Source organism: Aethalodelphis obliquidens, unplaced genomic scaffold, assembly GCF_003676395.1.
Source record: "Aethalodelphis obliquidens isolate GAN/ISIS:26980383/991018 unplaced genomic scaffold, ASM367639v1 scaffold1, whole genome shotgun sequence".
NCBI lineage: Eukaryota > Metazoa > Chordata > Mammalia > Artiodactyla > Delphinidae > Aethalodelphis > Aethalodelphis obliquidens.
In genome coordinates, this window is record NW_020837945.1 from 67218020 (window position 1) to 67239613 (window position 21594).

The window sequence follows — 21594 nt, forward strand, 5'->3', positions numbered from 1 at the left end:
AATTAAAATTACGATGCCAATACCATCATTTTTATAAATTGTTTATATGCTCTCAAGGACCAAAGGACATCTCAGTAAACCTCCTTCAAAGGTAAAATAAAACAGGTCTAGGTATTTTTTTTTAAAGTCATTTTTCCTTTCCCCCTTGAAAATGCCCTTAGCGTTTTTTATTTTATTTTCTTCACTCTCCACATAAGCATTATAAATTCTACTGAGATGTTTTAAACATGAACATGGTTCAGTTAAGAGAACAGCATGCTCATGTAACACACTGTTCCCATGTAATGTCCCTTAAGGCTTTCTGATTAATGTTCAGCTCTCTTCAATACAGATGTTCAATTTAATGCTTTCTAAAATCTTTCCTGTATGCCAATCTTTTAGAATTAAACTAAATCAGAGGCATGTATTACTTTAATAATAACACATTTTTTAAAAAGTTTTCTTTAAAAAGAAATTTTCACCTATAAGAAAAGCATTCAGATCCATCTTTAGAAGTAAAGATGACTCCACGCAATTCAGTCTCCCTACCTTTGCAGCTAGATCTGGCCTGAGCTTTCCACAAATTAATTCAAATCCTACTCATTTCAGTCAGTGAACCCTTCAGACCACAGTTATGTTTCACATAGGGTTCTTTTTAATGTCTGACACATTACTATCAATAGTTTTTAGTACTATAATAATAATTTTATTAAGCCAGATTATAACTTCAGTCAGAGATGGGAGAAATGCAACAAAGAGTTCAGAAGAGACACCTTTCTTAATCATTCTATTCATTCAATTGGTTTAAGCAAATGATGTCACTAAGAGATCCCTGAAATTTTAAAGGGATGCTAGACAAATGGGCTAGACAAATGGGCTTCAAACGCAATCAAATACTGACCTTCTAGCTGCTGAATGACCTGAGCTGAATGAGCTGCCTGTTCACTCTTATCTTGGAGAAGCTTTGAATTTTGATCCTTTAGGGCATCACAGGCAGAGTGCAGCTCTTGTTCAGTCTTTTGAAGACTCAAAATGTGAGAGGTCTTCTCTGCCATTTCTGTTTTGTACTTCTGCTCCAAAGCACTGTACCGGGACTGCAGTTCAGCCTGGGCTTGACCTGCCTGTTCAAGCTGTTCTAGAAGATGATGCATTTCTTCCTTCAGGTTATGGAAAGATAGTTTTCTCTCTGCCACTTCAAGTTCCATCTTTTCCATCAGAATCTTGGACTCCTGTCTTTCTGTTTCTATAGTGTTCCTTAAAGTACTCTGCTCAGCTTCTATCTGCTGTAACTGCTGGGAGAAAATCTAAGAAAAAAAGACAAAGCCTCATGAACCATAAATTCATTCTTTCATTTCAATAAGCATAGTGAAGAGTCTCTTCTAGGTGAAGCCCAGGCCTAGACACTCAGGACCAAACCTACAATTCCATAAGACCCTCTGTTTTTGCTTCTTGATACTTTTGACAGTTTCTGTTCATATATATATTTATTTGTGTCATCAGCTTTTCACTTATGTGTCTCCCAATACAAAATTAGTTCAATAAGGAAAGGGACTGTGTCTGTTTTATCATCACTGTTCTCCAGCATCTAGCATAATATATGGCATACTGAGTATGTGGTACTCAATAAATACTGAATAAATGGATCCAGTCCCTGCCCTCAAGGAACTCAGAGTTTAGTGAGAGAGTCACACTTAAACAGATCATTATAATACAAAATATTAGAGGCCATGAGAGAGATACTTATAAGGTACTAAAAGGAGCAGAGAATGGAAACTTACCATAAAGTCACACATATGTAACTATCTCCACAGTACCTATCTAGTAAGTAGCACAACTGGGATTTGAACCTGACTATTCAATGACAGCCAGAAAGGGGACTCAGGGTCAGGGTATGGGTTCTATTAGAATTGGAGATATGGGAACATGTTTCTATGCAAGACAGACAGTCGTTCTCAAGGAGAGTTGAAAATTAAGAAGAAAAGATATGACTTTCTCCAGCAGCATGCGGGACCCAGATGAACAAGCAGAGAATGTGGACCATAGCACCGATTCCACATTAGGATTTGGCTCCCTGGATGTGAAGGGGCAGGGACACAGGGAATCCAAGGGCTGGTAAAGGAGTAGTCCAAATCGCAGCTGCAGATCTATACCAGATAAGGAAAGGAGCGAGGCCAAGAAAGAACCAACATACCAGAGCAACACATGAAAGGATCAAGAAATCTTAATGAGAATGAAAGTCAGGACAGCCTAAGAAAGGGAATGACAGGATGGGCAACAGTCAGGGAATAGGATACCTGAGTTTAAGATTTTAGAACATCAGCATCCTTAATCACCTTTAAATTTAAGGGAATATTGCATGGTGGGATTATTTCAAACCAACATAAAGTTAAACAACAAAACAAACAAAGAAGGGACAGTACATAAAGCACAAGAACCATTGAAGACAGAGAAGGGGTAAACTGACAGAAAAGAAACTCCTTAGATGAAAATATGACATTCTAAAGAAACTAGGACCCTAGACCTAAAATCACAAAGGAAAAGAGCAACAATAAAAGATGTGAAATGTAAGCCTCATGAGGGAAGGAACTGTATATATTTTGATCATCATAGTATCACCACCACTTAAGCACAGGGAATTGTTGAAAGAATGAATAAATGGCATCAATTCTCTGAAGGCTTCTAACAGGATTTTATACCTGCTGCCTGGCAAACTGAAGTGGAAATGAATACTCCCAAGGCAGGTAGTAGAGAAGGCAGTACCTGGTTTCTCTGTTCGGCAGCAGTCAGCTCCTGTTGCAGCAGGTCCACAACCTGAGCACGGCCCAACAAGGCTTCTTCATGCTCCTCAAGCTTCCTCTGCAGCACCCTCAATTTCTGAGAAGAAAACGTTTAGACATAATGTGCTAACGCATGAGCATCATTATCTGCTTACCTTTCAAAATGTCAGGTAGACTTGTGTACTTAAGATTTTTAGATGTTGAGGATGACAGATTAAAGGGTCGGACACCAGCATGCCATGCTTCCTATCCAACAGCAACAAAGAATCTCCAAAAATGTCTTCTTCAGAGCACCAACAACAACCAAACTGACACAAGGAAGTCCCTGAATTAGGGAACCTTTTTAATAATTAGATATTTATTATACATATCCACTTTTAAAATTATATAGTCATGTCCTGTACCTAAATAACATAGGTACACGTATATCCCACTCACCAAAGAGAATATTCTCTATAGGCAAGAACCATTTCTCTTCTAGTTTCATGCATGGTACAGTCACTTGGTAAACATTTGTTGAATGAATAAGTCAACAATACATGTATATATTAATATACTACTTTAAAAGTGCTATATAAATTAACTTTATTTAGTGGTATATTCTGAAGAATTGCCTAGAATTTGGAAGAAGCTCAAAAACAGTTAAATGAATCAACTATGAAATACCACTGGAGGGCCTTTGGGTACCACACTGCACTACATACTAAACAGAAACAGATACTTTTGAGTTAGTCGATGATAAACTTAAAAACAATGAAGCCAATTTTCAAAAATTACTCAATGAATTAAAAATAATGAATGAGTTAATAAAAGACCTTATGGCTTCAAAATCACTGCTTTTTATCTTTAAATTTTCTAAAGTGTAAAATAGACTTCATTGTTTTTGAAGCTTTGGATCAGGTTTTCAATGCACAAAGGTAGCTACAATCAGCAAACTGAAGAGAAACCAATTTCTGACTACCACATACATTTGCCAATTAAACTCAGCTTTTGAGTAGGGACAACCTGATTAGAGGGGTAAGAGGCAAGGTAAGGGAAAATAAATAAGCAATATGCAACAGAAGAGAAGAACACCGAAAAGAAGGCAATTAATGAGCAAACCCAGACCAAGTGAAGAGCAGTGGGTAAGGGTGGAAAAGTGGCTGTGATAACTTAATTAAATGTTAACCAAAACTACAATCATTCTACTAGGTTTTAGCAACACACCTGTTGCATCTCTGTTTCCACATCTGCCTGGGTTACTAACTGAAGAAGCTCATCTTCATGAAGACGAACTTGTGTCTCAAAGCGGGCATCTTTCTCTCGGACCACCTGCTGCATGGAACTCAACTGAAGACACACACCAGAGAAACTATACAAGTTACACTCCCAGAATATCGCACAAACAAAACTCACAGACTATTCTCCAAACACAGACACTGAGAATTGATAGACAATAAGGTTTTCAAATTAAATTTTGAATGCCAAGGATGAGAATTTTGGAAGAGATAGGCTTTGATGCTAACTTCGGAATGAGAGAAAGCCTACCATCAAATTCAGAAGTCAGCCTAAACATAAAGTTTGAATAAAAACTGTATTTGCATGGTTAATAGAAGTGTTTAAATATACAAGAGGTATATTTTTAAAAGATCTAAGGAGATTAGAATATTAAAGATACAAAGTTAGATTCCTGTTAAGTCCTAGACAATTCTTTGAATATCACACTCACGCTCAAAAACTTTCAGTTTATAAATATAAACTTCAAACTAATGTATCTTTTACTCAAGATTCTCTACAACTGGAAATACAAATCTTTCTTTCAGATCTCATTTTCAAAGAATTGCTTCTACCAAAGAACTCGGTATATTTCCATCCAAATCCACACCACCTCCCCAGACAGCTATTTTCAACTGTCATTACTTTCAGGCTTCTAGATCACCCTCATTTGTAACTGGCTCTTAACAAAATGAAATGGAAATAAATTGACTGGTTGTGAGTTGCTCGGTAGCAGTGTTTTTGTTTTGTTCATAGGTTTTGTGTGTGTGTGTGTGTGTGTGTGTGTGTGTGTGTGTGTGTGTGTGTATGTGCGCGTGCGCGCCTGCTTATTCATTTCCTTAAGATCTGTGGTTAAGCATGCCAAACAGCTCTTTGCGTGTCCATTTTGCACAGGTCCTTCAACTATTGTTGATTTTTCAATTTGTGACACCTTGAACCAACCTTGGCTCTCCTTCTAGGTAGGAGAAAAAAAATCTTCATAATATCTTTGATTACCTGAATTCTGAAATCACTATGAATTTGAAATCCTGTGTTTCAAATGTATACGCATTGGACTCCTTCATGAGCCAAACACATCTACACATCCTTTCCCATAAATGTACCATATTCTTTTTCCTGAGACTTTGCTTACAGCATTCCCTACAATTGGAATACCTTTCCCCACCTTGTTGAAACTATATTATCTATCCATCATAGTTTTACCTAAATCCTGAGTTTTCCATGTAACCTTCCTTGGTTGTCACATGCAAGTAACCCCTTTCACCTCTCAAAATACTTTCAGTTTGTATTGTTGCTTGCGATGCACATTCTGAATGGCTTGTATTCTGATGGATTTGTTAATTCACATAAATGTATTAACGGATCCATCATAGTGTGTGTGTGTGTGTATGTGTGTGTGTGTGCATGTGTGTGTGTATGTGTATCTTGGCTTGCCATGTTTTAAGCCACTCGGTAAAATTATTTTGTATTTCTCCATCCTACATTGTATAAAGTGTACAAAAAAGGACACAATAAAAGCTAATAGGTAAAACTAAGGATTTTAGGATATCCAGTTTTAAATGTATACACAGCAGTAGGTTATCCATAGACAGAGAGCACCACTAATACTACAAGTTATCAATAAAGTAAACACCTAATACCCAATGGATAAGATTAGCTATTATACAAAGGCACTTGAGGGAAAAAAGAAAAAAAAATGTTTCTTAAGTCAAAAAGCATTCCCAAAGGAAAAATACGAGTGGGTGGTCAAACTGGAAATTTAGAAAAATAGAGAGAAAAAGTTGAGGATGCCAGTCCAAACGGTCTGGTCCTGGTAAGCAGAAATAACTATGAAGAAGAAAGGCACATACTGGTGCCTTTTAACATTGAATCACATAACCTATACCACTTTCTCATTACATAATCACTAAGTAATCTTCTGACTATAACTTATCATTAAGATTTTACTATAAAGAAATAATGGACCTAATCACTTGTATTTCTTTTGGTTTATCTAACAGTCTCTTTCGAACTTAGCATAAGCTCATTCCTTCCTGAAAGACAGAATCTCTGTGTGCTATTAAAACCAAGTTTCTGGGCCTGTAGATCTAAGAAACAGCCATAAATTAAGCTATGGTGTATTCATCAAGGTAAATAACACTTCTAATTTCTTCTACTATCACACCCTTCTAATTTCTACTATAATATTCTAGCTACTATACTTTCATCTACTAAAGTTTTAAAAATAGACTGTCTGAAGTGACTTGTCATGATTCTTTATTCTAATGATTCTGAGGTAGCTTCCACCCTACCTGAGCAGCTTGCTCTGCCTGTGTCTGGCTGAGCTGGGTTTGCAAAGTGCTAATGAGTTCCTCCTTCTCTTGGAGCTGTTTCTTCATCATTAAAAATTCTTCCATCTCTGTTGAACTCTTAGCAAACTGAAGACATAGAAGAAAAAAATATTTAAGCAAAAGAATTGGCACTCTTAATTCTTGGACCTCCCTTTCTCATTTGCCCTAAATACCTACCAATATCCTTCTAATTTCTGCTTAACACTGAAGGGAATTGATGTACTGTGTTTTTTTTTTTTAATTATCAAAATTATTTGTCAGAGGAAAACAGAAACAATAGCGGCAGTTGTTCAATTTCTCTGAATCCTCACATAGAACCAGACAGTACAACTAAATAATAAAATCAAAAACCCATGGACAATATTTACAATAAATTAGGAAGGTAGTACTACAAACCCCAAAATACAAGTAGGCAGAGACAAGCCACCAAAAGACTCTGGTATTAGAGTCTGTACAACAGGAAGAAGGCAGCGACAGAGCAACATCTGATGGCCTTGAGAACAGGAAAACCTCCAAATAGCCGGTAAATTCTTATTGGAAAGCACAGTTGGCCAATCTTAGAACAACAGCTTAAATTGGCAGGGCTTTCCCATTCTCCAATACTGGCTGAATGCAAGGGGTCCACAGAAAAAAGGACAAAAGTGCTAGAACAATCTGGCCCAGCTGAAGTCTCAAAACTAACTCATCAGGGCTGCCTTCCAAGACACCGATTGCACCAAGAAAAGACTTCTAGGTGTGAAATAGAAATTAAACAGAATAGCGATAACAGAAATAGAAGACAAAGGGCTATACACGTGTTATAATATTCATTATCAACTATGATATATTCATATATCAATTCATGTGGCTATCAAGGGCTTGAAATATGCTTAATGTAAATGAGAAATTTATTAATATTAGTTAATTTTAATTAACTTAAGTATAAATTATTTTTCCATTAAATACAATTGTGTTTTGATATGATTATATTTCACTTCACTTGTTGCATCACATAATATACTGCTGAATTGTTGTGCAAGTAATAAGTGTGCATGTTGCTCCTAGTGTTAACAATAAACATACCAGCTATCTAGCCAGTGGCAATGGATTGATTCCATTTAAATAATTTTTTTCCTACACACCTATGTGATGTGTTTATTAGAATACTTTATGCAGAGAGCATGAATAACAGTTGATACCTATGTAAATCATAATTGGTAATTAAAATATAAATACTTATTTTTATTGAATTATTTTTCTAGTTCAAAAATAAGTATAGACACACTTAAGTTTAAAATAAAGGTGTACTACCGATGCATAGTTCATTCCTTTTTATTTCTAAGTAGTATTCCATTGTGTGTTTAAATATTCTCCTGTTGATAGACATGTTGTTTCTAGTTTTTGGTTTCACAAGTAAAGCTGCTATGAACACGCATATACAAGTCTTTATGTGGACATGTGCTTTCATTTCTCACAGATGTAGCTTTAAAGCTGATATGTTTTTCAAAGTCAAATTAATGATTCTAAATAATTAACCAGTTTCTAAACGTGGATGCAAATATTAAAGGAAAATGATGTTTCAGCACTCAGTTCAGTTATTAGAAAGTTTCTATATATGTATGGAACAACTTGAGTATATGAATCTATTCTCTCAACTGGAAATTTTATGAAATCTAAACACAGATGAAGTATTTCCAATGAAAATTTAGCATCCAAATTGATATATAATATAAAATACACACCAAATTTCAGACTTAGTGCAGAAAAAAGATTATAAATTTACACAAAAATAATTTTATATTAATGTTAAAAGTATATTTTTAATAAATTGAACTAAATGAAATATAGTTAAAATTAAGTTTACCTGTTTCTTCTTTACCTTTTGTAATGTAGCTGCTAAAAAATTTAAAATTATACACATGACCCATATTATATTACTACTGAGCCAATTTGGTATAGACCAGAGTGAAGGGCAGGAAGAAGAAAGCCAGGAAATCTCAGAAATCCACCTGCCTTATCTTTGAACACAACACAAAAACAACAAAAGAAAAAAGTCTGTTAAATAAAAAAAGTTTTCCTGAATCAAGCCTCCTTCTAAAAGTTTAGGAAAATTAATTTCACACAAAAATAAGAAACGTAAAATGATCAAGGTCAAATCCCATCCAAAGTTATTATTAAAAAAAAGAAAACTAAGGAGCAGGTGAGAAAAGCATACGATAGGCATGCTCAAAAAACAAATCGAGTATGGATACCAAAGGGGGAAGTGGGGATGGGATGGATTGTGAGATTGGGATTGACATATATACACTACTATGTATAAAATAGCTAACTAATGAGAACCGACTGTATAGCGTAGGGAACTCTACTCAGTGCTCTGTGGTGACCTAAATGGGAAGGAAATCCAAAAAAGAGGGGATATAAGTATACATATAGCTTATTCACTTTGCTGTAGAAACTAACACTACATTGTAAAGCAACTATACTCCAATAAAAGTAATTAATTTTTAAAAAGTCAAAATTGCAATTTATTTCAACAGGTGTTAAAAAAATTAAGAAAATTATACAAGACATGAAAGAATAAAATTAAAAAATGAGAATCAGAAAAACTCAGAAATGAGGTGACAGAATTCAGGAAAACTTTGATTCTTCTGAATCAAAATGAATTCTGAAAATTCATTTCAGAAAAGAACACAAAACAAGAAGGAACACAAAAGTAAATAAACATAGAATGCCTTAAATAAGAAAAAAAAAGAAGAAACTTTTGAAAATGAAGAGGTAAAAAGGAACCAAAAGTGACAAAATGGAAGATAATCAAAGATAGAACATATGGATAATAGAAGTCCCCAAAGAAGAAAACAGACTAAATACTACAGCTATATAATTCAAGAAAACTCTTGTGAAATAAAAATGTGCAAAACCAAATATTGAAAAAGCATACTGGGTATCTACAAATACCAACCATGGATGACAAACACCAATGCACAGTCTAGTAAAATTACTAGACTTAGTGGGGAAGGAAGGAAGGGAGGGAAGAGAAGGAAAAGGAAAAAGGAAGGAAGGAAATTGATAGATTCATAGACAAATATTATAGAACTAATGTTATTAGTCATATAACAATCCATTGGGCTTTAGTGATTTGTTAACTTAATGATTATGAGGTGACTTATACCCCTACCTGTGTAGCTTGCTCTGCCTGTGCCTGGCTAAGCTGGGCTTGCAAACTGCTAATTAGTTCCTCCTTCTCCTGGAGTTCATGTTTTATCTTTTCTACTTCCATCTCTTCTTCTGTAGAACTCTTGTCATGCTGAAAACACAGGAGATAAAGTCATTTAAATAAAAGAATCTAATTTGCCCTATACAGCCATTTGATTATAGTGTTATCCAACTGATGGGAGCAAAAAATAACACCTGACCTAACAACAAGGAAGGAATCTTAGAGTTTTCCAGTTTCAGTATGGCCAAGTAGTTCCTATTAAAACCATTCTCCCTCAGATAACCACTATAAACTGGACAATATAGAAAAACAGCTATCTGAAAATGCTGGAGAGCAACCAAAAGCAGGAAGATACCAGAGGGGAGTCAATACTTGGAAGAAATGGCACCATGTTTCCCATTTTTATAGTTTTTAGTCTGAGGACAAAACCAGTCAGTGACATACAGGACTAAAACATAACAGAAAACTCAGTCTCACTGCCTTGAAGAACAAGAGGACAGAATTCAGGAAAACACAGCTGCTAAGTGAGGGGCAAAGCATCATAAAAGAGACAGTGGCAGGAAGGGGGGAGGAATTCAAATATTTGAATAATCTATTTTTTCCCAAAATCTCTTCCTTCGACTGAACCAGATTCTACCTCCCATCTGAAGTCACCACCAGCCCCTAGCCCCCAAAATGAACCTAGCCTGTTTATTGGAACCACACAGAATAATTTTACACTTTCTTCCACATAATAGTCAAGTATCTGAGGATTGCCATCATTTCTTCAACTATGCTTTCCAGAGACTATCAAGCTCTGTCATGGGTATACAATAGTTAAAGAGCTGCTGTGACTGATTGCTGGAACTTAGAAATCATTTAATCCAATGCTTTTATTTAAAACAGAGGAAGGAAATGAAGCTACAAGATGATAATTTGTTTAAGGTCTCAGAGCTTTAAAAAAAAAAGAAGGCAGAGTATAAAATGGATGATTTAAAAATCTAACAACATAGCAAAGGGAAAAGTTAAAAGAAACAAAGCTACATGGGGAGAGACAGGTTGGTGCTACCACAGCCAGGGGGAAGAAAGAATAATGAGAGGAAAAAAACAAAAAGTAAGAAAAGAAGAATCAAAATGAATACATTAGTTGAGAAGAGTAAGAGAAGCTTCTAAAATAAGCTTTGAGAAGTTAAATAAGGCTATCAATTAAGGAAAAGTAATATCTTCTGAGCATTACACCCAGGAAGGAAAGACGAACCACAGTACTAGTGAGCTAACTAGTGACCCCAAAGGTTGTGCCTAGAGAATTGATTAAAATCTCATTTCCCAAGAACTAAAATCATTGTGAATAAGAATACCAGTGGGTCAAAAACTAAAACAGGATGAAATCTAAGAAAAAATGAAAAGGTTTCTTATGTAGAGTTACATCTAAGCCAACTGGTAATGTGTACTGTGATGTGCTGGCCTCTCTGTATTCTATACCAAACTCTCCAAACAACTGAAGTTTCTTGTTCTCTAACTAGCTGGCTGAATGTGAATATTTGGGGTTTAACCATAGAGGAAAGGTAATAATAACAAGTATTAGGACAATGCTCTATTCCTCAAAAGGCATAGGCACTTTCCTCACTCCTCTCTCCATCCCCAACCTTGAACGTTTTTGTTGGTGGCAGGCATAAACCTACAAAGCATCACTTAGAGGAGCCCAAAGTAATCTAGCTCATTAAGCCACAATGCATGAAACTTTAATATACTATTATGTGGCCATAAAGACAAAGAATATTCTGTATCAAGTCACTGAACTAAAGAATTTCAGAGGTGGGAGAAACCTTAGAGTTCACCTAGTTTAATCTTCTAACTAAAGATAGAACTCCTCCAAAAGCTATGTGCCTCTCCTACTTAAATGCCTCAATTTAATTTTTTTTCTTCCTGTTAGCCTTTTTAACTCCCTGAAAGTCTAGGTCACAACTAATATTTAATTTCCATATGTTCTGTTGGCCTTTTATTCTGTGTTTGGCCCACAGCCCAGCTAGACTGCAAGCTCAAAAAGAAAGGACAGTATTGGGGACTTCCCTGGTGGTCCAGTGGCTAAGACACTGAGCTCACAATGGAGGGGGCCTGGGTTCGATCCCTGGTCAGGGAACTAGATCCCACATGTCACAACTAAGAGTTTGCATGCCACAACTAAAGATCCTGCATGCCGCAAATAAAAGATCCCACATGCCACAACGAAGATCCCATGTGCTGCAACTAAGACCCAGCACAGCCAAATAAATAAATAAAATTTTTTTTTTTAAAAAAGGACTGCACTGGGCTTCCCTGGTGGCGCAGTGGTTGAGAGTCCGCCTGCCGATGCAGGGGACACGGGTTCGTGCCCTGGTCTGGGAAGATCCCACATGCCGTGGAGCGGCCAGGCCCGTGAGCCATGGCCGCTGAGCCTGCGCATCTGGAGCCTGTGCTCCGCAATGGGAGAGGCCACAACAGTGAGAGGCCCGCGTACCGCAAGAAAAAAAAAAAAAGGACTGCATTTAGTGCTGTATTACTTTAGCTTCATAAATTTTTGTGATTAGTGAAGATCTGCTATAATGAGAGCCTTTTTCTACTCAGAAAATGTGTATTATACCCAGTCACCATACCTTGGAGAGTTGCTCCTCTGACTGAGGTTCTGTGGACAGAACAGTCCCTCCTTGTGCCTTCATCTCTTCTATGTGTTTATGCAAAGAAGTTAATTTGGCCTTAGCATGAAGTTTTAGTTTTTTAATTTTGTTATCAGCAGCTTTTCTTTCTTCCTGTCAGAGAACAATGATGGTAAATACACAAATGCTTATTCATCACTTATCCAGCATATAACAAGTTATTCTCAGTAGGCATCATCTTGGACTAGTAGGGAAATCAGATTCTCTAATAATCTAAGTGAAGAAAAAAATCAAAGTGACTGTTATGTCTTTTATCAAGTGCTTGGCAAGGAAGGACAATGGTACCTGTAGAATTTCATCCTTCTGCTGTAGTTGAGCATCCTTCTGTCCAATGATTTCTTTTAGTTCCTGCACCAACTGCTCTGCATAAGCCAGGCGCTCCAGAACATCCTCTTGTGTTCTATCATTAAATTCCATGTCAGATTCTTGGGGTAATTCCTGGTATTTAGACAAAAAGTTGCCAATTTACAAGGGAAAAGGTATCAGCTTCCAAACAGGAGGTCCTTCATTGTAACTTTATCTTATGTCTTGTCCAACTCATATCCTTACTTAAGAAATCTTTCCAAGGAGATGAGAACCCAGGGGCAGGGTATGGGTTGGAGGAAAGGAGGAGCCTTAGTTGTCAAGAATGGGGCTTGGCTTATGTAAATCTTGTAGCCTAGTGGTAAAATTCCCGGGGACTGAATGCCCTGGGCTGTGGAAGTCCTCCAGAGATGTTGGTTGGATATTATTATAAGAGTTGTTTGGAGGGGCTGAGAGTTGTGGAAAAGGAGGGCGTGTGGAGGATGGTGGAGGGTGGAGGAGGGGGAATGCGTAGGGAGGGGGAGCAAAGTGAGCATGTGTGTACACTGTAAGGCGTCTAAGGCTGTGCAGGGATGGACAGGGACACGCTCATACTTACCTGGCAGAGGAAATAAAAATTTTAAAAATTTTAGATTTTAAAAAGAAATCTTTCCAATAATAACTACCCAATATTAGTTATTACCCAATATTATTATTAACCAATAATTATTATCATAGCCATTGCAATATATATTAAGTATTTTGTAAATGTTAACTATTTTACAAACATTATCTCATTTACAGTCTTATCATACTAATTTTACCAAAGAGAAAAATAAAGGGAAGCAAAGATCACAAAACATTTAGTGGAAGAGCTCAAAATTTAAAATTAAGAGAGTAGTTGAATAAAATTCTCTTAATCACCAGGGAATACTGCTTGTCTTTCAAGAAAGTGAAAGGACTTTTTTTGAGTCCTATGTGACCTTCAAAAAATACAATACAGACTATAAGAGAAGTGATAGATGAATTTACAATAGCAAACAGATGGTCTGAAACCCAAAAGGTGCTCCAGTTCCACCATTTGTTGTTTCAAACCTTTCCTATGAAACAGGAATACATATCTGAGGAGTTAAAATAATCTAGCACTAAGTAAGCCCCAGGGGGACAAATGAGGACAATCTTTCTAATCTCATCCAGGACTTGATTCCCATTACTGTGTCTCACAGGCTACAAACTTACAGGAAAAGGATAATTTACGAAGTCTCAATATTTTTCTTAATCTTCTCTTCCACCTAGCACAAGGAAGGCTGCTCACACCCTTCTACCTTAAATTCTTATCCTCAGAAGAACACGGAACATATTTCTCATTAGTTTAATTCAGAACAGAGCTACTCACAGGTTCTAAGGAAGCCCTCATATTCTCATCAGTTTCATCTCCTGATAATTCATGCAAAACAACATTTGCTAATCCTGACAATCGGCTCAGCATTTCTGCAAGAAAAGAAAACAAAAGAATCAGTCAGATACATGCTTCTCCTATGATGGTAACTATCATTTATAAGTTAAATAAGAAAACTGTGCATGTGATATATATTAGACACAGACTACATCAGGATGATGTCTTTAAAAAGGCATTTCAGTATGTACACTGTAGTCAAACACTGTTCTTTTCAGTGACAACTACACAGAGATTTTAATCACCATCACTAATGTTTTAAAAATGAAATACATAATTGTTTAGTGGAAAATAATACACCTTACAGGTTATCTTTAATGCCTTTTTTTTCATCATAATTTCATTGGCAAACATGGAGTTCTAACTATTCCTTCCCCTGCCAGACTATTATTCACTTCTGATCTGTCATATACACCCCATAGTTCAGCAAAATTTTTCTTTTTTTTTTTTTTTTTTTGCGGTACGCGGGCCTCTCACTGTTGTGGCCTCTCCCGTTGCGGAGCACAGGCTCCGGACACGCAGCCTCAGCGGCCATGGCTCACGGGCCCAGCCGCGGGGCATGTGGGATCTTCCCAGACCGGGGCACGAACCCATGTCTCCTGCATCGGCAGGCGGACTCTCAACTACTGCGCCACCAGGGAAGTCCAAAATTTTTCTTTTTTATGTGCCTCATGAACCTGTTCTTTCAGGAAGCTTTCTCAGTAAACCATGTGGTTTCACTAAAATTTAAATGTAATCCTTGTTCAAAACATATAGCATTAAATGCATACATTAGAAAAAAAGGAAGAATGACTAAAATCAGTAACCTATGCTTCTTCTGTAGGAAATTTGAAAAAGAAGAGCAAATCAAAACAAATTTAAGCAGAAAAAAGAAAATTAATATTAGGGCAGAAATTAATAAAATTGAAAATAGAAAAATAAAGAAAATCGGCAAAACTAAAAGTTGATTCTTTGAAAACATGAATAAAATACATAAAGCTTGGTCAGACTGACAAACAAAAAGAGAGAAGACACAAATTGTCAATATCAGATATGAAACAGGAGAGAGACATCACTACTGACCTACCATACATTAAAAAGTAATAAAGGAACACTACAATAACTCTATACCCATAAATTCATCAACATAGATGAAACAGGCCAATTCCTTGAAAGATAACAAGCCACCAAAACTCACTCAACTCACCTGAATACACACACACACACACACACACACACACACACACTCACACACATGCAAGCACACATACCATTTCTCTCTCTCTTCCTTTTTCCTTCATTATTTATTTAATCATTCATTCAGATCAGTGTCACTTGCTAGTCCATAAACTCCTTAAAAGTGAGAATATTAATGTTTTGATAGGAAAAATCAAAATAAACTGGATTATCATAGCATTATTATAAGCAATTATGCTGAGTGACAAAATATTATTCGGCTTTTAAAATCCTCAGCAGGAAGAAATGTAAAAGCTATTGCACAAAATAAGCACTTGAATAAAACTAGTCTCTGCTACAGTTTTCTTCCACTCAGTAACAGTGTTTAGGGCAGCCATGGTCATTAATTAAGAAATGGCAAGACCTTTGTTTCTATAACAGGTTACTTAGATAAGCAGCATATAGCATTTGGAAAAGACGTGTGAAACAGGAAAGGAAGAGAAAACCACTAGGAGGGCAACATAGGACCATATAAAATTACATATATAATTACTGAAAGGGAAACACAAAGTCATATATAAGTGCATAGCGACATAATAATCAGTCACTCATCAGGTTATGAGACTCACAACTACAGTCAGCTAAAAAACAAACAAAACTCACCAGGACACAGACTCTAAACTTTCTTTTTAGCTCTAGACATTCAATTTTCTATAGTAATCATTAAAGAAGGAAATGAACACTATAACTAAAGAGTCTTTTTTAGGCACAGAAATGTGTACTAATCAAATAGTCATAACAGAACCTAACATATCAAGCAGAAGCACTTTATCTTCAAATTTTTCAGACTCTGTTGGGAATAAGCAAAAGGAAAGAAAAGAAAAACAACCGATAGGACTCTGAGAAGATGGTAATAGCAGATAGCATAGCTTTTGGATCTTCCTAAATTCCCACATAAAAACAGACAAAGCAATTAGATAACAAAATTAAAAACCCATGGACAGCCTTTACCAAAACGAACAAGCAAACAAATAAAATGAGGCAAAGTTTCCCACAAACTCCAAAATAAACATGGATATAGAAAAAACACCAAAAGCCACAAGATCTGTGTATCACTGTTGTCCATGCAGGAGGAATAAAGGGAAGCAAAGGGTAGCAGAATGTGCCACTCACTCCAAAATATGTCACTTGGCAGAAGGATTATGTTGGGCTAAAGCACTTGAAAAACAGCAGGTACAAGTAGGGTGTGCTGATCTCCCATTTTTCTCCCTGAAAGGAAGAGATAAAACACCCATATGGAAGATGTTCTCTCTCTACCAGGAAGAAAAGTGATATTGTTGTCTCCAGGGATGGGAGCTGAAGCCAAAAGAAATCTGTAAAAACAAACCTTGTAAACTAACACTTATCTCCCAAGTCATTGCTCTATGATTAATGACCTCCTTCTGTTGTCTCATTTTCACAATTTACTACTGTTTGACCAACTCATTGTACAGATGTTAGATTCTAACTGCTTCTTTGGGTCTTCATTTCCTTATAAGGGCTCCCATGCCACATAAAGCTGATATTAAATAAATTTGTATGCTTTTCTCCTGTTAATCTTTCCTATATCAATTTAATTCTCAGACCTAGCCAAAAACCCTTAGAGAACAGAGGCAAAATTTTATCTCCCCTATAGAAACTGTAAGAGCACAACAGACCTAATACCAAGAGAACCACAAAAAATCCAGTGGGTATTCACTGGAAAATGTGTCCAACCAATTCAAGAACAGTAGTTGGAAAAGGGAAATGCATCCCCACTCCAACAACAGGTAAGTACAAGAAACCTGCAAGGTCTGAAGTGGCTAAGGCAGCGCAGGCCACATTAATTCTCCAACCGATGAGCCAGGGATCTTTTTCAGAATAGGGCCTCCACTGAGGAGAATTTTCTGAGAAAAATTTGAAAATTAAGTCCTTACCTTTCAATAATTACTTTAAAAGTAAATGGATTAAATTTTCCAATCAAAAGACATCGTGGCTGAATGGATTAAAAGAACAAGATCCAACTATATGCTGTCCACAAGAGACTCACTTGATCTCTAATGATAACACACAGGCTGAAAGTGAAGGGATAGAAAAAGATATGCCATGAAAATAGTAACCAAAAGAAAGCAGGGGTAGCTGTACTTATAACAGACAAAAAAGACTTCAAGTAAAAAACTGACCAAGAGACAGAGAAGGTGTTTATATAATGACAGGGGAGATCAATTATTACATAACAGGATATGAACTTGTAAGTCTATAACAGGATATAACACTTGTGAATATATATGCACCCAAAATTAAAGCACCTAATTATATTTAGCAAATTTTAACAGAATTGAAGGGAGAAACAGGTAGCAATACAATAACAGTAGGAGACTTAAATATCCCACTTTCAACAATGGATAGATCATCCAGACACAAAAGCAATAAGGAAACACTGGACTTGAACAACACGTTATACAGAAAAGACCTAACAAACATATATAGAGCATTCCATCCAACAGCAGTAGAACATGCACTTTTTTCGAGTGCATATGTAACATTCTTTAGGATAGATCATATGTTGGACCACAAAACAAGTCTTAACAATCTTAAGAAGACTGAAATCACATTGAGTATCATTTCTTAACACAATGGCATGAAACTAGAAATCAATAACAAGAGGAAAAATTGAAAATTCACAAACGTGAAAATTAACACTCTGAAAAAACAACAGGTCAAAGAAGAAATCAAAAGGGAAATCAAAAACTATCTTGAGGCAGATGAAAATGAAAACATGACATATCAAAACTTATGGGATGTAGGTCTAAGAGGGAAGTTTTTTTGTTTGTTTTTTTATTATTATTATTTTAACATCTTTACTGGAGTATAATTGCTTTACAATGGTGTGGTATTTTCTGCTTTAAAACAAAGTGAATCAGCTATACATATACATATAACACCATATCTCTTCCCTCTCTCGTCTCCCTCCCATCCTCCCCATCCCACCGCTCTAGGTGGTCACAAAGCCCCAAGCTGATCTCCCTGTGCTATGTGGCTGCTTTCCACTAGCTATCTATTTTACGTTTGGTAGTGTATGTATGTCCATGCCACTCTCTCACTTCATCCCAGCTTACCCTACCCCCTCCCCGTGTCCTCAAGTCCATTTTCTATGTCTGCGTCTTTATTCCTGTCCTGCCCCTAGGTTCTTCAGAACCTTTTTTTTTTTTTTTTAGATTCCATATATATGTGTTAGCATACAGAATTTGTTTTTCTCTTTCTGACTTACTTCATTCTGTATGACAGACTCTAGGTCCATCCATCTCACTACAAATAACTCAATTTCATTTCTTTTTATGGCTGAGTATTATCCCATTGTATATATGTGCCACATCTTCTTTATCCATTCATCTGTCAATGGACACTTAGGTTGCTTCCATGTCCTGGCTCTTGTAAACAGAGATGCAATGAACATTGTGGTATATGACTCTTTTTGAATTATGGTTTTCTCAGGGTATATGCCCAGTAGTGGGATTGCTGGGTTGTATGGTAGTTCTACTTTTAGTTTTTTAAGGAACCTCCATACTGTTCTCCATAGTGGCTGTATCAATTTACATTCCTACCAGCAGTGCAAGAGGGTTCCCTTTGCTCCACACCCTCTCCAGCATTTATTGTTTGTAGATTTTTAAATGATGGTCATTCTGACTGGTGTGAGGTGACACCTCATTGTAGTTTTGATTTGCATTTCTCTAATGATCAGTGATGTTGAGCATCCTTTCATGTGTTTGTTGGCAGTCTGTATATCTTCTTTGGAGAAAGAAGGTCTTCTGCCCATTTTTGTTTAGGTCTTCTGCCCATTTTTGGATTGGGTTGTTTGTTTTTTTGTTATGGAGCTGCATGAGCTGCTTGTAAATTCTGGAGATTAATCCTTTGTCAGTTGCTTCATTTGCAAATATTTTCTCCCATTCTGAGGGTTGTCTTTTGGTCTTGTTTATGGTTTCCTTTGCTGTGCAAAAGCTTTGAAGTTTCATTAGGTCCCATTTGTTTATTTTTGTTTTTATTTCCATTTCTCTAGGAGGTGGGTCAGAAAGGATCTTGCTGTGATTTATGTCATAGAGTGTTCTGCCTATGTTTTCCTCTAAGAGTTTGATAGTTTCTGGCCTTACATTTAGGTCTTTAATCCATTTTGAGACTATTTTTGTGTATGGTGTTAGGGAGTGATCTAATCTCATATTTTTACATGTACCTGTCCAGTTTTCCCAGCACCACTTATTGAAGAGGCTGTCCTTTGTCCACTGGACATTCCTGCCACCTTTATCAAAGATAAGGTGTCCATATGTGCATGAGTTTATCTCTGGGCTTTCTATCCTGTTCCATTGATCTATCTTTCTGTTTTTGTGTCAGTACCATACTGTCTTGATTACTGTAGCTTTTTAATATAGTCTGAAGTCAGGGAGCCTGATTCCTCCAGCTCCGTTTTTCATTCTCAAGATTGCTTTGGCTATTCAGGGTCTTTTGTGTTTCCATACAAATTGCGAAATTTTTTGTTCTAGTTCTGTGAAAAATGCCAGTGGTAGTTTGATAGGGATTGCATTGAATCTATAGATTGCTTTGGGTAGTAGTCATTTTCACAATGTTGATTCTTCCAATCCAAGAACATGGTATATCTCTCCATCTATTTGTATCATCTTTAATTTCTTTCATCAGTGTCTTATAATTTTCTGCATACAGGTCTTTTGTCTCCTTAGGTAGGTTTATTCCTAGATATTTTATTCTTTTTGTTGCAATGGTAAATGGGAGTGTTTTCTTGATTTCACTTTCAGATTTTTCATCATTAGTATATAGGAATGCCAGAGATTTCTGTGCATTAATTTTGTATCCTGCTACTTTACCAAATTCATTGATTAGCTCTAGTAGTTTTCTGGTAGCATCTTTAGGATTCTCTATGTATAGTATCATGTCATCTGCAAACAGTGACAGCTTTACTTCTTCTTTTCCAATTTGGATTCCTTTTATTTCTTTTTCTTCTCTGATTGCTGTGGCTAAAACTTCCAAAATTATGTTGAATAAGAGTCGTGAGAGTGGACAACCTTGTCTTGTTCCTGATCTTAGAGGAAATGGTTTCAGTTTTTCACCACTGAGAATGATGTTGGCTGTGGGTTTGTCATATATGGCATTTATTATGTTTAGGTAAGTTCCCTAAGAGGGAATTTTATAGCAACAAATGCCAACCTTTAAGAAAAGAAATATCTCAAATAAACAACGTAACTTTACACCTTAAGGAACTAGAAAAAGAAGAACAAACTAAGCTGAAAGTTAGCAGAAGGAAGGAAATAACCAAGATCAGAGCAGAAATAAATGAACTGAAGAGTATAAAAATAATAGAAAAGATTGATGAAACTAAGTGATTTTCTATAAAGATAAAATTGACAAACTGTTAGGTATATCAACTAAGAAAGAAAGGAGAAAATTCAAATAAAAGTATATGTGAAAGAAAAAGAGGGGCTCTCCTGGTGGCACAGTGGTTAAGAATCCACCTGCCAATGCAGGAAGAACCCACATGCAGTGAAGCAACTAAGCCCATGTGCCACAACTACTGAAGCCTGAGCGCCTAGAGCCCATGCTCCACAACAAGAGAAACCACCACAATGAGAAGCCCATGCACCACAATGAAGAGTAGCCCCCACTTGCCGCAACTAGAGAAAGCCCGCACACAGCAACAAAGACCCAACACAGCCAAAAATAAATACATAAAGAAAAGACAGTAAGATGGATATCACAGAAATACAAAGGATCATAAGAGACTACAATATACAATTATATGCCAAAAAATTGGATAACCTTGAAGAAATGGATAAATTTCTAGAAACACACAACCTACCAAGACTCATTCATGAAGAAATAGAAAATCTGAAGAGACCAATAACAGTAAGAAATGGTAATCAAAAACCTCTTAACAAAGAAATGTCCAGGACCTGGTGGCTTCACTGGTGAATTCTACCAAATGTTTAAAGAAGAATTAATGCCAATCCTTTTCAAACTCTTCCCAAAAATCAAAGAGGAGGGAACACTTTCAAATACATCTTACAAGACTAGCGTTACCTGATAATGAATCCATACGAGGACACTACAGGAAGAGAAAATTACAGCCCTATGTCCCTGATGAACATAGATGCAAAAATTCTCAACAAAATACTAAAAGATCAAATTCAGCTTCACACTAGCAGGACCATACACCATGATCAGGTAGAATTTATTCCTTGGATACAAGGATGGTTCAACATCCACAAATCAATTAATGTGATACACCACATCAACAAAATGATGGATAAATATCATAAAATCATCTGAATAGATGCAGGAAAAGCATTTGACAAAATCCAACACTCTTTCATGATAAAAACTGAACAAGTTAGATACAGATGGGATGTACCTCAACATAATAAGTTTATATACGACAAGACCACAGCTAACATCATACTCAATGGTGAAAAGC

General features: G+C 36.3%; 1 protein-coding gene across 8 annotated transcripts in view; it reads right to left on the reverse strand.

Annotated features, from left to right (window-relative positions):
• The window catches only part of GOLGB1 (golgin B1), an 85803-nt gene that overhangs the window by 52953 nt on the left and 11256 nt on the right, over nt 1–21594 (reverse strand). For 4 of the 8 annotated variants that reach the window (XM_027106034.1, XM_027106012.1, XM_027106008.1 and 1 more), the window contains exons 2-9: nt 13884–13978; nt 12491–12643; nt 12146–12298; nt 9495–9623; nt 6302–6427; nt 3963–4085; nt 2740–2853; nt 881–1283 (exon numbers count right to left, since the gene is read on the reverse strand). In XM_027106034.1, the coding sequence (XP_026961835.1) occupies nt 881–1283; nt 2740–2853; nt 3963–4085; nt 6302–6427; nt 9495–9623; nt 12146–12298; nt 12491–12643; nt 13884–13976 (1294 nt within the window). In that variant the 5' untranslated portion in view covers nt 13977–13978. The remainder of the gene's footprint in view (nt 1–880; nt 1284–2739; nt 2854–3962; nt 4086–6301; nt 6428–9494; nt 9624–12145; nt 12299–12490; nt 12644–13883; nt 13979–21594) is intronic. The other 4 variants (XM_027106027.1, XM_027106017.1, XM_027106021.1 and 1 more) reach the window with 3 other exon arrangements.